At 40.1% G+C, this 17183-nt stretch overlaps 1 protein-coding gene across 1 annotated transcript; it reads left to right on the forward strand.

Annotated features, from left to right (window-relative positions):
* Positions 1 to 10359: 10359 nt before the first annotated feature.
* On the forward strand, positions 10360 to 16983 carry FST (follistatin). The gene is made up of 7 exons (XM_032798914.2): positions 10360 to 10421; positions 10729 to 10849; positions 12546 to 12737; positions 13153 to 13371; positions 13728 to 13952; positions 14980 to 15210; positions 15921 to 16983. Exons 2-7 carry the CDS (start codon positions 10768 to 10770, stop codon positions 16001 to 16003), a joined length of 1032 nt encoding a protein of 343 aa, XP_032654805.1. The 5' UTR covers positions 10360 to 10421; positions 10729 to 10767; the 3' UTR covers positions 16004 to 16983.
* Positions 16984 to 17183: the final 200 nt, after the last annotated feature.

The raw sequence follows: 17183 nt of genomic DNA on the forward strand, positions 1-17183 counted from the left end.
CTATGGTCTTTTTAGAGAACAGGAGAGAATAGATCATTTACACATCCCGTTATACAGTTCTTTGTTTCGTGGTAAGCAAGCAAAATATAAATTGGAGAGGTATAAAAAGAAGTATCTGATCTGATAGAATTCATTCTTGGTCCTCAAGAGGTCGCTCCTTTTATGAATTCCCAGCAGATACAAAGAAGCTACTTATGGCTGTTAACATTACTTCAATAAACATATTTTCCAGATTACCCCACACTTTCCCAGTACTTGTCTTATTGCTCTTCATTGCCTCACAATGTATAATTGTTGAATTACTTTCTCAGCTTTGCTCAGCTTCCCTCTCATAATTTAATGATCATCAATAGTATGCTGAGAGTACCACATTTTTTTTATTCCTGTTCTCATGTAGTATTTTACTGAGACCTAATTATTCAGCTAATTATTCTTCTTTCCCTTTTCCCAGATAACTGGGGATGGGTCACCAGATAGTCCTTTTCCAAGGACCATTGCTGGTCCAATGCTTGCTCTATATCCACTCCATCCCTCCATACACAGTCTATCCAATATTTTCTTGGCCATCCTCTTGTTGTCCATCCATGAACTCTAGTCACAAATGCCTCCCTAACAGGATTCCTTTCATTCATCCTTTGTCATCTCAGCTTTCTCTCTTGCAGCTTCTCCCTGAAACCACAGACCTCAGTCTCACTCCTGAGGAAATCATTCCACTTGTGGTCCAGCATGTCCCTCAAGCATCTCATTTCAGTGGCTGTAAGTCTTTTCCAGTGCCTCTCTTTAGTTCCTTGTGCCTTTTATCTGTACAGTAGAGCTGATTTTACTATGGATTAGTATAGTTGTCCCTTAAGCAGTCTGGGCATCCATTTATCATAAATCATTCCACTTATTTTGCACCAGACTTCACCCATATTCAGTAGCCTTGCTTGCAGTTCTCTGTAGATTTCTCCATTTGCCACTAACCCACCCCCTAGGTAATTAAATGCAGAAACTTAATTGTTCAGCTTCCTGCCCTTGCAATTTCCTCTCTGAGAGAAAAAAAGTGCTTCAATTTACAAAGATGAACATTGGACATGGAGAAAAGTTTCCTTGTCTCATCTGCACTGTAGATCACATTTCCACAAAGTGGGCCTCTATTGCATAATCTGTTCTGATTCTATGTGAAGCAGATACCTGCAAAGACCGCACAGATTAAGGCCTAGTTCAAGGTTGCCAATTGTCAGGATTTTATGATGTCTTGTGATGTTTAGAGTTTTTCTTAAAACCCCCAGCTGCTAAAATCAAGAGATTGCATGAGAATCTCAGATTTTGGTTTAAAAAAAGGAAGTTGCTAGCCCTCCTAGCTGTGCAGAATACATGACCTGAGTGTACCCTGAAGTCTCAGAAACCAGAAGACAAGGGGAAAAAATGCAAAATGTATTATTTTTAGAATTTTCATGATTTTTAGGCCAGTCTCATAATTATGTGCACTCATGAATTATAAAAATTTGGTGTTGACATTACTGCAGGGCCTTAAGGAAAGAGACCATAGCTAATGAGAGCAAACACCTCAAGTCAGGAACTTAGTCATTTCCCTCGCAATGGAATTAGTGAGAATTAAAGAGCTGCCTTCTAGACAACAGTTATTACTATCATTCTTTGAATATTGGGTCTTGATTCTATTGTCTTTGTTCATGCGAGTAGTCCCACTGAATGCCATTGTTAGTGTAAGGACATTCACCTGAGTTTGAGTGTGCAGAATTTAGCCTTTAATTTATATTGTGACCTTTTCATGCACATACTGAGGGTGTCTTCTGCGCTGTGCTCTCTACTCTGCTGTAGGGATTCTTCCGTTAAGGTGGGATCCAGAGGCAAAAAATGGGAAATATATAGGACTTGAGGCCAGATCGGAAGAATAGCTCTGTGTATGCTCAAAAGCTTGTCTCTCTCACCAACAGAAGCTGGTCCAATAAGAAATATGACCTCACCCACCTCATGTCTCAATACAAAACTGTGTTTTGACCCCAAAATAATGCATAGCAGGCTTGCTTCAAGAGCGTCTCAGACACCATTACTGTACACCTCAGTTCCAACGTTACCTGCTGTGCCACTTAGCTAATATAACATCATCTCCTTGATTTGTGATGACAAATTCATTTCCTAAATATAAATTATTGTGGTTTATGCAACATCACTAATTTTTTTTAAATAGGCTGTAGTCAAAATGCTGGTGAACCACAAAGTTGTGTAATACATGACTGTTGATGCAGTAAATGTTGAAATAAAAATGTATTTCAAAACTTGGTGCATTATAAACAATTTATTTCAGTACAAAGGAATTAGGAAATTAATGAAAGATTCAAGATGGTTATGAGCTCTCCTCTATCCTGATATGAAATATAAAAACTTACCTTAACAAGGTTACAATTGTAAACACTCAAGAGATATGTTCTTTAAACTTTGTCCATTGACAGATTATCAACAATAGGAATGCATCATATTCAGGTCTCCCTACTGGAAATTCCATTTAAAACTGTTAAATCAGTTCCTAGTGGTTCCATTAACAACTGGTTTTGGAACAGACCAATGGGTCTGTAGGTTCTACAGGTTCTGAAGCTATTGATTCATAGAATTAAGTTGAAGGAATCAGGAATTTCAGCATCTAGAGGCCAACAGAACCACTGATGGAGTCTGTTGGAATTGTGGTTGGGTCTATCAAATCTAGGCATGCTCAGATCTAACACCAGAATGAAAGAGTAAGGAAATCTAAAGACTTCATGGTTGTTCTGCTTCACCAAAACCTTCTTGGTAAACTCCCTAAAAAATGAAAGATTTAAGACCAGGTGATAACTGTCAAGATTATCAGCATCAAGAGTTGATTTGACACATACCCACACCTGGGTACATATTTGCAAGGGTGAAGACTTTCAATCCAGTCCAAATCAAAGCAGTGTTCTCTGCAAAGTAGATGGAAACACATGATTCTGTGTGCAAGCAGACAAACCAGGCTGTCCATCACCTAGAAGAGTCCCTCTGATCTGTTCTTCATAAATGCCACGGTGGAGAAGAAACTTTTATTGGCCTCCATCACAACCATTACCTTAACATTTCAACAATTCTTTGGCACAATCAGTCTGACTCAAATCATATTGTCTGCTCTAGCCTCTTTCCACCCCACTTCTTCTATCACAGTAGTTGTCTGTTCATCAAGATGATGTATAAGAAAAATAAAAGAGAAGGTGGCATTTAGGCACTATCACATACGTAATTCAGGACAATAGATGATGATGACAATGTCCCACTAAAATATAACTGGCTAAACTACATTCTGGAATTCATCTGGCACCATTAATCCCTAAAAGTAAACCATTATAATTGGTCCTATTCCTGGATGGGAACAAAAGTGAACCCAAACCTCACAATGAAGTCCATCTCAAGGCTGTAATCCTCAAATATACATACACTGCCAATCCCAGTTGAAAAACAAGAGATTGTCCCTCTGTTTATGCGCTGAGACAGAAATAATCCCATGGTTGCCATAATGGCCATGACTTCATGAGCTAGCCTAGAAAAAACATCATTTGGTTGGACATTGCTATCACCCACAACAACCCGTGTCAGTATTGCAAACTATATTGGAAAAGAAGTGATTCAATCCAACCATTTTCAACAAGATACAGTGCTGCAGTCTGAACGCCAGTCAAATCCTCATGTTAACCTCATTCCAGGATCCACAGTGAAATGAACTGGAGTAGAAAATGATATGTCTCCACAAATCCAATTAATCAGATATGCATTTTACATTGATTTAAACTACCAAGAAGAAAAAATAAGTAACAGCAAACATTAATTGAAATTTCACTGTAGTTATTTGTAAACTACATCCCACACCACTTTAATCTTGGGTTGAGTCATAAAATCATAGAATATCAGGGTTGGAAGGGACCTCAGGAGGTCATCTAGTCCAACCCCCTGCTCAAAGCAGGACCAATCCCCAACTAAATCATCCCAGCCAGGGCTTTGTCTCCAGCCTAGCTCCAGATGCAATTGGCTGCCAATTGACAAGTCTTTTGAAGTATGCCACACAAAATGTTCCAAACCTTAAAAGTACAATACTCTCACGCAGCTCTCACAGTTCTTATAGCTCAATACATCAGGTTTGCTTGTTTGTAATTTTAAAAGTTATAAATTTGGGATTGTATCCCCAGCTGTGGCAAGCTCTGCTTGGCAGAGTTAAGAAAAGAATGGCAGATCCCCAATCCTAGAGCTGGGTGGGGGCCATTTTGGACCCAACATAACTTAGCCTAAGGGTAGCTCTAAATTACACTAGTTGGAATTGTCACCTAGGGGCTTCTCCACTTACCAGTGATTGCGCTTGCCATGCTCTTGACATGTCTCATATGTGTCTGGTGAGCAGTAGGTGGCATAGAGCTGGCTATGTTGGCTTTATGCCATCCAGGGATTCTCCTACACAAGTGGAATCCCCAGTTGCCTCTTTATGGCAGCTCTCCAGCTGCTTTGCACTACCTGAGCAGCGCTAAGGAGCCAAACAAGTTGTGAGGCTCTAGGCTTCACTGTTTTGGGAGGCAGTTTTGGTCAGAAATGCCTATCAGGGAATGCAGTTGTTGTCATTTACATTTTCCCTTTCTTGTTTAGTTTCACGGCTTCAGATTCATCATCAGTAACATTTTCATGTTGAGATTCAATTTCAGTATTGTCAGGGCCACTTATATCATCATCATTCCAGGAAGAAGGTAGCAGTTCTCTTTCAGTGAAATTGCCTGCCCAATATCCATTTCAGTGCCTTTTTATTTTCTGAACCTTCATAGATGAGCAATACCTTCTTCATTTCCCTTCACCCACTATGTTGTCTTAACACTTTTCTGGCAATGCTTTTTGTTTATTTATTTGTTTCCACTTCTCATTTTCTCTGTAATTTTGACCTAGGTATAACAACCCCTGAAACTTTTGTAGCTGATTTCTTAATCTGTGGTGTTCTTCATCTAGCTCTTTTCTGAAATCTGATCTCTTTGTAACTGAAATTTAAAAATAACTCTGCAGAGTGTTCCATGGGCTTGTTTGCCATATTGACTGATATGAGAAAAGAAAGTTTGTAATACATGGTTATAGCATTCAAACCTAATTTTTCTCTTATAGCCTGCAGGGTTGCAGAGCATAGGGACACAAGGTTCTGTTATTACTCTCTGAGTTACCAGTAAACCCCAGGAAGGGGGCTGAGTTTGACCTTATACAACATGTGTAGATTTTATTTGACTAGAATGGGAATGCCACCTGCTCACATGCCCTTTTAACTGTCTGCACAAAGCATTTTGCTAACCACACACACAGTCACCACAGTTGTTAAAGTTCTACACACCGCCAGACACTTTCTATATTTAAGGTCACAGGCAGTCTTCATAGCCATACCACCTCCTTATTCTTCCCTTGGCTCTTGATGCGCCACATACACAACAAGAGCCATCTGGGCTAATAAAGGCCCTGTGGTGTCATCCAGATATGCTGAGCCTATGTAGTAGAGTTTACTGCTAACATTACTTACGGCACACCTAAGAAAAGATGTGTCTTGCATACTGAATTCCTTTCTTCTTCTGAAGTGTTCCAAACCAACTAGATGCACTTTCCAAGTAGGGTAGTTCCAGTGGCCTTGGTCAAGGATGGCAAATAGTTGCCAAATAGTTCTTGATTATGAATCTTGTATACTTGATTGGCAACTTTTTCCAAACCAGCCAAGCTATGATGTTTTTTTGTTTCTTCTCTTCCCTTCTCTCTCCCATTCCCTGTTTTTCTTAGAAAACAAAAACAAAACAAACAACAAAAATAATCACTAAACACAAAACATAATTTAGAAATTAAACATAAATAACTTTTTCAATGAGCATTGTGGTTGCACAATTAAACACTGAGATGTGAGGAAATGCCAAAGTTAAAACTGAACCTGCAACTTTAACTGTGCTCTCTTGTATGTACATATTATGGTACAATCTTTACTTATGTGATCACATACTATTTAAATAATACACTATACTGTACATTTTTGTGCAACCCTAATTATACATATATGGTAATTTGTAGTACTGTGTGTACTAACTATTCTTCATACTTCAGACAGAGTCCATGAAAGCAATTTCTGTAGAATGTTCACAGTAAACAGAACTTTTAAAACATATTACAGGTGAAATTTAACAATACAGGCCACAATAAATACATCCAATACAATACAGTGGTAATGTAGGGCTTGAGAATCAAGTTACAACATTAACACTTGTAATGACTACACCACAATCAGTGGAGCTTCATTAATATATCTTATGTAAATACATTTCTATTTGTTAATATAATCATATGTTTAATATCTTAACATTCACATATGTTTTTTCTCTCAGCTTTTGGAAAAATACGTTTTTAATGTACTTGACCTTGTATAGGTAGGAATATATTTATAAATTTCATATCTGTAGTATACAAGTATAAATTCTGTACACAAATTCTCTCTCATTAAAGAAACAAATGAATTCTACCTCAAAGTACATCCAGGACTTGGAGAAAGTAATAATTGAACTTAGTTAAGACAGTATGAGATTAAGCATTATTACGAGTCTATTTTAACCTGAAAAGGCCTGGCTAAACAAGAAATTATGAAAATGCATCCTTTCAATATAACTCTTTTTGTGTATTTCTCTGAGAAGCAGCTTATGAAATTCTATAGCAAATGAAGACTGTGCAGAAGTGAATCTCTCTACAGTGAGAAAAATAAATTCCTATCTAGTATATAGTATAATGGTGCTTAGAAAATTATTCACATACATATTTTTGAGAGAAGAGAACTTACTACGGAAAAGGGTAAATTTTCAGAAAGGCACTCTCCCTTTTGCAAATGCAATTTTCAAAGAAGCCAGCCAGGGGTGGAAAGCTGACTGGCTTTGTCTCCTTTCAGGAAGAGAAGGCACCCACCTGAGCACAGCTACCTACTGATTTTGTGGCAGACCAAAGTCAACTAGTCTAGAAATCTCCATCTGGGAAATGGAGTGTACTTGAGTCCTCTTCCTCCCCTCCCTTGAATTCTGGGTGGAGATGTGGTAGAAAATACTCCCACATGTGCCCGCTCTCAAATCCAGACCCCTCCCAAAGACTACTTTTTCTGAGTGAAGCCCCAGACTCTCATCCACACCCCAAAAAATTCTCACCCAAAACATCTGCTTCTGCTAGGAGAGAGAAAGGTCCTAGAGGTAGGCCCTTTCTCGCTAGAAGATGAAGACTGCTACTTCATGAGGAAAGTGGGCCTTGGGAGAAAGCAAGAGAAAATCCCAAGATATTAATAAAAATGAATACTGACTGGCCGCAACAACAAATGACAAAAATAGGTTGTTCTATAGTACATGTTACACAAAGTGAATCTCAAGAACTATTTTGTCCCTCAGGCAGTATTTTACTGCTACTGCCCTCAGAGTCAGGCCAGTCAATATTTACATAATATTTGTGATATATAGATAGATTTTGTTACAGCCACATATGTCCTACATACATCAGAGGTGGGCCCATGTTGCAAGAGTATATTTGAATCTAGGGCTAATCTGAACTTTGCTAAAGTTTGAGACATTTGTATCTAGCATTTTAACTTTATTATATTTTAGTTTTATTTGGAGACTGAGGCCAGCTGCAAAGTTAAGAACCAAATCCAAAAACATATATTAAAATGAATAAACTTCTTGGAAGAAGATAGTTTTTAAAACTGACAGTGTGAGAAAAGCAGTCTTTTTGTGTCCTAACAATTCAGTTATAGAGTGGCCCTACTGTGCCTTTTCTGTAATTTATATTTACTTGTTGGCACTGCAAAAAAAGGGGGGAAAGTGGTGAATAGAGGCAAACAGATACATGAAAAAAAGCCTTTTGATTAAACAATGCATCCCCAACATTTAGCTCTATACAGACCCAATTTTTAACATTTAAAAAAGACAATACAATAAAAGAAACAGCAGCTGTTTCTATGTGATATCAGAAAACAGGTGGGCTACAAGTCTCCATACCAGCGCAATCATATTGATCTCCTGATGATGCACATATGAGGCACATATGCAACCATTATTGACCCATCATGCGACTCATTTCCAGGAACATGGCCAGATAATGCCTCAATATAATAACAAACACCCATCTAAAATCAGTATAAACATTTTATCTGACAGATCAATAAAAATCCAAGGTGAAGCTGAAAAAAACCCCAGCGTGTGTCTGTATCACAAAACAAATAGTGAGCTCCCTATTCACAAGGGCAACAGAGGCAGCAGCAATTTGTGTTTCCCACACTGCCCTGCCAATGACCCGAACCCTGACCTGGAGGGGCCACCCTCACTCTGGTGAGAGGCAATTCAGTCTTGGGTCTGATCCTGGTGCCAAACTGCTTAATTTTGTGTGCAGAGGTGATTTTATGATGTGGACCACTGTGTTCACTGGAACTAAGCTGAGACCCCCCAAAATTCATTTCATGGATCCGAGGCGCACTAGTGAAAGGTTAGCAGTACTCATCTCACCGCTACAGACATAGACCTGAGAGAGAGATACTCCTTGTGTCTTTATGAATGGTAGGAATGGGGAATAGATGGCCCCCCGTGAAACGTTCCAGACCTACGAAAGTGTCACATTTCCTGAAAGTTTTATATTATTTCCTAACCACACAGAGATGGCATAAGGTTAAAGTTGTACCTGGATTTTACACTGCTGTTTAACAACTCTGATTCCGGAGTGGGGGGCATGTCTGAAGTTTTCCCCATATTTTTGTTCCCTGTGCCTTGCTGAGGGAAGCTGAAAGAAACCACGCTTTTCAAAGTATGTTACAACACAAGAATCAAAGCCATCTCCCTTCAATAGGAAATCGAGCTTTTGAAATCAGCAGTTTATCGGGGGCTCCTGACTAAGGAGTGTTATGCTATTAATTGTTAATGTCGTCTACCATTAGAGGGCACTAAACAACCCTGCATTAATGCTGGTTCAGAGAGAGAGAGAAAAAGGGAGCGTGGCACCGATTTGGGGAAAGATTAAAAAGGGATGTGGCGTCCCAGAAAGCGTCTGAAGCGATCAAAATGCCCCAGAGCTGCTCACGGTGATGATCCTAAAGATAATAACACACGTTGTAACGAGGTCAGTTATTTACCAGTCTGCTTCTTAATGTGTGTGACTGCAGGTGGTGCAATAGGACATTGTGATTCATGCTCACTTTCAAAGCAGGACCAGGGCCCGGTCTGAGGCACCCAAACAACTGTCTTCTAATATTAGCACGGCTGTATTTCTGGATCTATTATAGTCTGTCCAGACAGATCCCATTGTAATGGGATCTTTTATTAAAAGATTAGCACTATCTCCTGCAGTTGGTGGAAAAAAATCTGTTATCACTGAGTTATTCGCAGTTGTGGGCAGGGGGGGAGGGAGAAAGCCTGCAGAATAAAAGGGGGGGGGTTAAGGGGACTGGGAAAGGGGAGGGGAGGAATCGGTAGAATTTACGCATGAATCCCAGTGACCTGGCAGTGTCCAAGAATTTTTGTCTGCATACTTTGCTGTCTGTTGTGCTTTGGTGGCTCGGAGCAGCGAAAGAATCGAAATTAAAAAGGCAGCTTTTGAATAAACAATACCATTTTCCGTTAAGTAATCATTTTGTATAAAAGGAAATATCGCCTACTCAGTTTCATTCAGCGGTGCCAAAAAATGTTATAACTGAAAGACCGCCAACTTTCTAAGGGGAAGAATAATGCCAGACTGTGCTTAATAAACTAGTACTCTAGAAGTTCATTATCGATGTTGCAACCTTTTTTATTCTGAAAGGAGACCGCCTACGTCGCCCCCATTCCGATCTATACTCCAGGCGCTCCCAGTGAAAAGCTTGTCGCTTGGGTAAAACACTAGGTATTAAACTTTTGTTTGTTTTTGACCAGTCCCAGAGAGGGAGATGTGTGTGCGCCAGACACTTAACTACTGCTTGAAGTGTTAGGGGTAGATTTATTATTAATCTTAACCACAGAGTGGGAATGTCACCGACACACACACAGCAACAAAAATCATATCTCCGGAGAGACTTCATCACCTTTTGCTGCGCCCCAGAACTTCTAACAAGAAGCGAAAACATTTCCGCACGCTGATCAGGTTGTGGTTTTGTTTTCAAGTTCCTTTGGCCATGATGTGGGGGGCTAGGGGAAAGGATCACGCCTCTCCTTCCCCAGACAAGTGACATGGCTCTTGCTTTAGTCCTATAAATTGTGTTAAAGCCCCTAGTTCCTCTGCGTGCGCGCGTGCGCGCCTCCTGCTATTAATGACACGAGTGGATAGTTCTTTTCTCTCTCTCTAAGCTCCAGTTACCATTCTGTTCTTGCACTCCTTCCTGTTCCTACGCAAAGAACTCCGGCGATTCCCTTTCGCAGATTTGATCTGAGACTGTGAGTGTGTGTGTGTGTGTGTGTGTGAGAGAGAGAGAGAGAGAGAGAGAGTATATACACCTAAGACAGATAATTGGAAAGGGTTTCCAGAAGGTGGAAAATGTCACCTGATTCACAGTGAACTTTTTAAATCTCCCCACCCCCGAACACACACACACATTAGGAGACCGCCCACCGCAGACAGCTAAGACCCCCTTATAGATTTAAAGAGAGACTGCATTGAGAGGCTGACGTTCATTCAAAAGAGCGATCATAAGCAGACTGACTAGTGCTCTCTGTCTCTCTCTCTTTCTCTTTGCTCCACTAGATATTGTTTCTGTCTCTTTCACTCACTGCCATACCGAGGATGTTAACTCAGAGAATCCACCCGGGCATGCTTTTATTCCTGATGTTTCTGTGCCACTTCATGGAAGATCACACAGGACAGGGTAAGATGAGATTGTTTCTTTGGGGATGTGTTTTATTTTCTATCTTTTTTCTCAATGTTTAGCTTTCTACTGTTGAACGCCTCTCTACAAGGGACCGCAAGTTAACTATGGGAATGGGACTGCTTTGCAAAAATGTACGGAGCTGACATTTAGAGCTATTATTGATCAGCCCCTCAAACTGCTGTGCATAGTACAGAGAAGCGGTGATGATGACGATGATTGTTATTTATTATTATTATGCAGCATGAATGAACAGCAGCCCCACTCAGGAACTTGCTTAGCCCCGCTGTCTAAATAGGTGCTCAAAGTTTTTGTAGCAATATAGCTTAGATTTTCCTCTCGACTACTTGGCTGCAAGGATGGTGGGTGACTTCCATGATCACAAATGACATTTTCAGACACTAATATTAGCCATTTTCCGGCTATCCTTTCAATATGTGGACCCCTCCTTCCCCCGCGCACATACTCATTTGTGAGTGAATTTCGTTGGGATGTGAATTCTGCTGCAACTGGAGAATGTGTTTAAATACATGTCTCAGGCGAACAAAACAAACAGAAAATATAATAGCTGTCTTTTCCACGAGTGATTACCGGGTGTTTTTTTTTCTTGATGCCGCTCCGACAACAACCTGGATGAGTTAGATTGATGGGTTTCACTGAATATTTTTTCGCTGAGCTGGATGTATAGGTTAACGTCGTGAAGGCAACTGTAAGGGGCTCAAAACTGACTTCTATCGTTCTTTTGATCCATGAAAACTGGTTTTCAAAAGGGCGTTGTTTATTCAATTATTGTCATGGGGGGGAAGATACCCTTCCCCTCCACCGTCTCCCCATATATATCTATCTGAGGGGCCGATCCTGCACTTCTCACTCCGGGCAAATTCCCACTGGAGTAAGGAGACCGGATCGAGCCCCTGCTGGATTAGGATCAATTGCTATTGAGTTGCTGGAGAAGTACACTGGTTATTCACGAGAGGCTCATCCCAACCAAAACTCTCCAACTTAAAAGGGGGAGTTGCTTGGACTAATGTTCTTGGCTTGAATCCATCAACAGCAGAGATACTAGTAAAACAAATCTCTATCCGATTTAAATACAGTGTACTTCCCTATGAAACTGTGTCGGAAGAGACGATACCTATAACTTTTGGTTTATAAACTCCCGAGTGGCCTCCTATTTCTGTGCCCCGGCATTTTGTTTACTTTGGTCACCCTTCTTTGGATCGCAGCTAACTTGCTTCAGCAAAGAAAAGACATTTTTTTAAGGGAAGCAAGAAGCAGCAAAATTTCGAGATTTCGAAAGACTTCGCTAACAGGCAAATGTTACCAGTTCTTGCAGATTGTAAAATGGCCTGGACTGAAACTCTGGGCAGCTGTAAAACAAATGTTGTACAGAATTTTTGAAGAAGGGGAAAAAAAGTATTTGCAAGTGTATTTTTCTTTTACCCCTGGTTTTTAACGCACATCCTTGTCAAACCTCTGTCACGTGCATGCAAGTCCCTATAGTCTACATATGGAATAAATACCTGCGAAAACTTATTTAAACTGCACTGCCTACTGCTCCATAGTAGCTGCAGGTTATGAAATGGGACAAATAAAAGTAAACAGTCTAGTAAAAGTCAATGCAAGCAGCACGTGTTGTGTCTGGGTCACTGGTAACTGACATTGATATGGCTGGGTCTCTCTCTCGCTCTTGCAGCTGGGAATTGTTGGCTCCGGCAGGCAAAGAACGGCCGCTGCCAGGTCCTATATAAAACAGATCTGAGCAAGGAGGAGTGCTGCAAAACGAGCCGGCTAACCACTTCATGGACCGAAGAAGACGTCAACGACAACACGCTTTTTAAGTGGATGATTTTTAACGGTGGTGCCCCAAACTGTATCCCATGCAAAGGTGTGTTTGAAAAGTGCTCAGAAAGCGTGTGTGCAGGGGATGGCGGTGGCCGGGATGGAGTCAGCAGGGGCAGTGGTGTGTCCCTATACCGCTCTCCAGTTAGGATTTTAAAGCTCATCCCATAGAGTAAATGCCCTGATTTGGACACTGTATTAGTGAGAAGGAGAAGGGAGCTAGCCTCTGCGTGGTGGAATAGATCTGTGTGTGCAAACCCGCAGTTTGACCCTTCTTTTTGGTTGATCTCTCTCAGGACCCCACATTTTGTTTTCTGGAAGAGGGGGGGAACCGTGTTCCCCCCTTTGTGCCTTGGGGGTTGCCAGTGTTTTTGTAAACGCTATTAATCCGAAGTCTGATGAGTAGACAAGGTATTAAAATGTTGCCTCTTTCTTTCCACTCCTTCCCCTCCCCCCTTTAGAAACGTGTGAGAACGTGGACTGTGGACCTGGGAAGAAGTGTAAAATGAACAAGAAGAGCAAACCTCGGTGTGTTTGTGCTCCGGATTGCTCTAATGTCACTTGGAAGGGTCATGTGTGTGGCTCAGATGGAAAAACCTACAGGAACGAGTGTGCTCTCCTCAAAACCAGATGTAAAGAGCAACCCGAACTTGAAGTCCAATATCAGGGCGAATGCAAAAGTAGGTTTACGAATCTAACCAAGTCTCCCGAATACCACAGGGTGTGTCTGAGTGTAGAGAGGAGGAGCTGACGTACTTCCCCACCATAACAAGACGATGTTTCAAATGCTGAGGGACAAACACTAAACCACGTTCCACCGACAAGACCATAGCTGAATTGAGAATCCCCCCCGAGTCACGAAACACTGTGCTCTCACCAGCTTCCCTGAGATGTGAAGGTTTTCCCCAGTGTCCTTTTTAAGAGGAAAGCTCTGAAGACTTTGTTTGTGTCATTTGTTTGATTGTTTCACATATTCACTCCCGGTATGAGCACTGGATCTCCTGCTAATCATTGTATGTTTCCGTCTTTATTTCAGAGACCTGCAGGGATGTTTTTTGTCGAGGTAGTTCCACGTGTGTGGTTGATCAAACTAATAATGCCTACTGTGTGACATGTAATCGGATTTGCCCGGAACCTACTTCCCCTGAACAGTATCTCTGTGGGAATGATGGAATAACGTATGCCAGTGCTTGCCACCTGAGAAAGGCTACCTGCCTACTAGGCAGATCCATTGGATTAGCCTACGAGGGAAAATGTATCAGTAGGTATCATTCTTTGGGGGTGCTTATGGGGGGAGGGGAATAGTTTTTCAGAACTAATTCTTGCACAGTTTTGTAGAGGGGTTTCTGGATGCAGATTATTTCCTAGAACTGAACGTGTTGTCCAGTCCTGCAGTTTTTACTCAAGCAGAAGAGGAAATTTTGCTTGAGTGATGCCTGAAAGATTTTGGGCCCCAAGAGGGGACAAAGGGTTCAATCCTTGATATCAGTGTGAGTTTTGACACTGTTTTCAATGGGAGCTGGAGTCAGTCCCTAAAACGTATTTTAATATGTCAACAGAGTAACACAATCTCAACATTCAGCTGAACTGGGTTCTTGGAAACATTTGTCTTCAAGAGGTCTTGGCAAATGTTATTTAATGTCAATCAGATACATCTAATAATTTTTCCCTCTTAAAAAGTTTTTGGAGTGATTGGGGAGTGCTGTTGTGGATTAAGATAAGAAAATAACCTCAAAACAACCTGGTATTTTATATGAAATGTTATTCTTAACAATGTTTGTCACCACAATATGTTTGTTTTTATCAAACACATTTCAGGTAACTTCATGCCTGAAAAATTATCTTTACAAGTTAAAGATCTCAAATCTAGTTCCATTGTGATAGCATGTGGTGAATTAACACTTTAATGACATAAATAGCTATTTTATATGGTTTAGCTTGAAAAATAATCAGTTTAGAAATGTTTAATTAATTGGCCAATTATAGACCTCCCATTTAAGACACTGGGGAGAGGGGATTCCCATTAATTTCAATCAGATAAGGTCAGGACCTGGTGTCATATACAATATGCAAATTTAATTCCTCCTTCCTGAGGCCAAATTCTATTGCTTTGCTCCTCCATACCCCCCTCCACACACAGAGAGACCCACTGATGTCCAAAAGCACAATGTGCTTGAGTAAAGTGAGCAGGATTTTACCCAGAAACTTTATATTCATTTTCCTATGAGTTCTTGATATATGAGAAAAGACATTCTGCTTTACTCATGTCTGGTATTTTGTATTTTTAGAAGCCAAATCCTGTGAAGATATCCAGTGCGGTGCTGGGAAGAAATGTTTGTGGGATTTCAAGGTTGGCAGAGGTCGTTGTGCCGTCTGTGATGAGTTGTGCCCTGAAAGCAAGTCAGATGAAGCAGTCTGTGCCAGCGATAACACTACTTACCCAAGCGAGTGTGCCATGAAAGAAGCAGCCTGCTCCATGGGTGTGCTTTTAGAAGTAAAGCATGCTGGATCTTGCAACTGTAAGTGAGATTTTAAACCTTGCAGTCATTTAAGGCTTCTGAAGGCAATCCCTGGGTAATGAAGACTTATGCCTTTAAAAATGAGAATTTAATGTAAAGATTTTCCCTTAGAAATATATATATATATATATATTACACACATGTATGTGATTGGTAAATTGCAACAGATAGTCGACAGTCTGTGGCTTGAACACTTTCAAGATACCTGTTTTTTGAGGAAAAGTCATGTTATCAGCAAGGGGTTGCCCTAAGAGCATCATGCTAGCTATTTTTCCTAATTTGTTTGCTTTAGTGTGCTTTGCTGTTTGCTTTATTAACACTTGGATATAACCTAACTCCATCCAAAAAACCAAGCTTACTGTTAGCACATGGGCTGCTGTCTTAGAGCAGTTGCCTCTACTAACTCTGAATGAAGGACACAAAGCAGTTAAACCTAGAACACAAGAGCGCTTTTTATCTGATTTCAGGAATCTGCCAATAAAACCTGAGCCATTGATTCTTCAGAACTTTCTGCAGTTATGACTTCATAGCTTATGTATAAAAAACCATATTACATAACAGCAGATGCCAAAGAGCATCTCACTACAAGTCACGTAAAATGCAACGCTATATTGTGGCTGTTCAGAGGGCTTTGAAAACATGCACTGAGCTGCTTCTGCGCTGTTGTTGTCCTTATTTAAACAACAGCTCCCCTGTATTCCCCCATCTAGCCATTAATGAAGACCCCGAGGAAGAAGAGGAAGATGAAGACCCGGACTACAACTTTCCTATATCTTCCATTCTAGAGTGGTAAAACCTCCATCACTATTGGAACAGCCATTGGGCAAGAAATCAATGTCCATACTGTAAATAAGTGTATGCTTATTTATTTTGGGGAGAAAGAAAAGTATACATATAGTTGAGTCTTGTAGACATTTATTTATACTGTGTCATATTTTATAATTTATACATAAAATGTCTGGTTGACTGTACACCTTTTTTGAAGAAATTTATTCGTTACGGGAAGAGCAGTGTTATTTATTGTGAGGTCTCTTGCTTGTAAAGTAAAGCTTTTTTTTTTTTTTTTTTTTTGTAAACTATAAAAGTCCATTCCTTAGAGCTTACCCATGTGACGCTCATCTCTTCTTTTCACTGATGTTAACTCCTCTCCACTTTCACAAACTTGCATGTCAGTTTCTGTTATGTTTATTTATTGGATTTTCTTCTTATCCATTCTGTACATAAATGATCCGTCGGGTTTTTGTTTACAAGGAATCCTGACTGACCAAAAGGCGCTGTAACTGATTTAAATATACTTTCTGGGTAGTGAGACAATCTTTAAGGACACCTCTTCCACTTCACTTTTCTCTGCTTCTAATCAGACCATGTACTGACATGCTCTCAATGTGCTGAGCATTTATACTGTAGTATAAGAATTCTGGACCCAAAGAAATCGAATTATGAAGGTTGTTAATAACTACATGGCTAACAATAATGAGAACAAAGTTCTTATTCTTTTTTATTTTTTGTAACATACATAAATGCTTTATCAGGTGGTTCCTTTAAGATGGTTCTGCAATACCACTCTTTAAAGTTCTTTTAAACTGTCACTAAAAGGTATATCAAAGCTTTATCAGTTCAAGTTTCTTGCTTCTCATAATACTTTTTTTCTGATGCAATTTTATATTTTCAAACATGGTGAGTTAAATATAAATTCATTTAAATATATAGTTTTGTACTTTTCTACCATGTAAATGTGCAATGTATATAAAAGTTATAATGTGTATTTGTAAATAAAGGATGAGTGAACACAATAGAAAAAATGGAATTTTCCCTGTATGCAGTCCTCGGTTACTGGTTGTAAAGGGTTTGGGGAAATTTGTCCCTGTGATTCAGAATGGTAGTGATGGTATTAGAGGAAAGGGAATTGTGAATGGCATTGGGATGAAGTGGAGTTGTTCAAGGGTACAGCTCCCAACTGAAACTCAGTATCC

Source organism: Chelonoidis abingdonii, chromosome 6 (genome assembly GCF_003597395.2).
Source record: "Chelonoidis abingdonii isolate Lonesome George chromosome 6, CheloAbing_2.0, whole genome shotgun sequence".
Lineage (NCBI taxonomy): Eukaryota > Metazoa > Chordata > Testudines > Testudinidae > Chelonoidis > Chelonoidis abingdonii.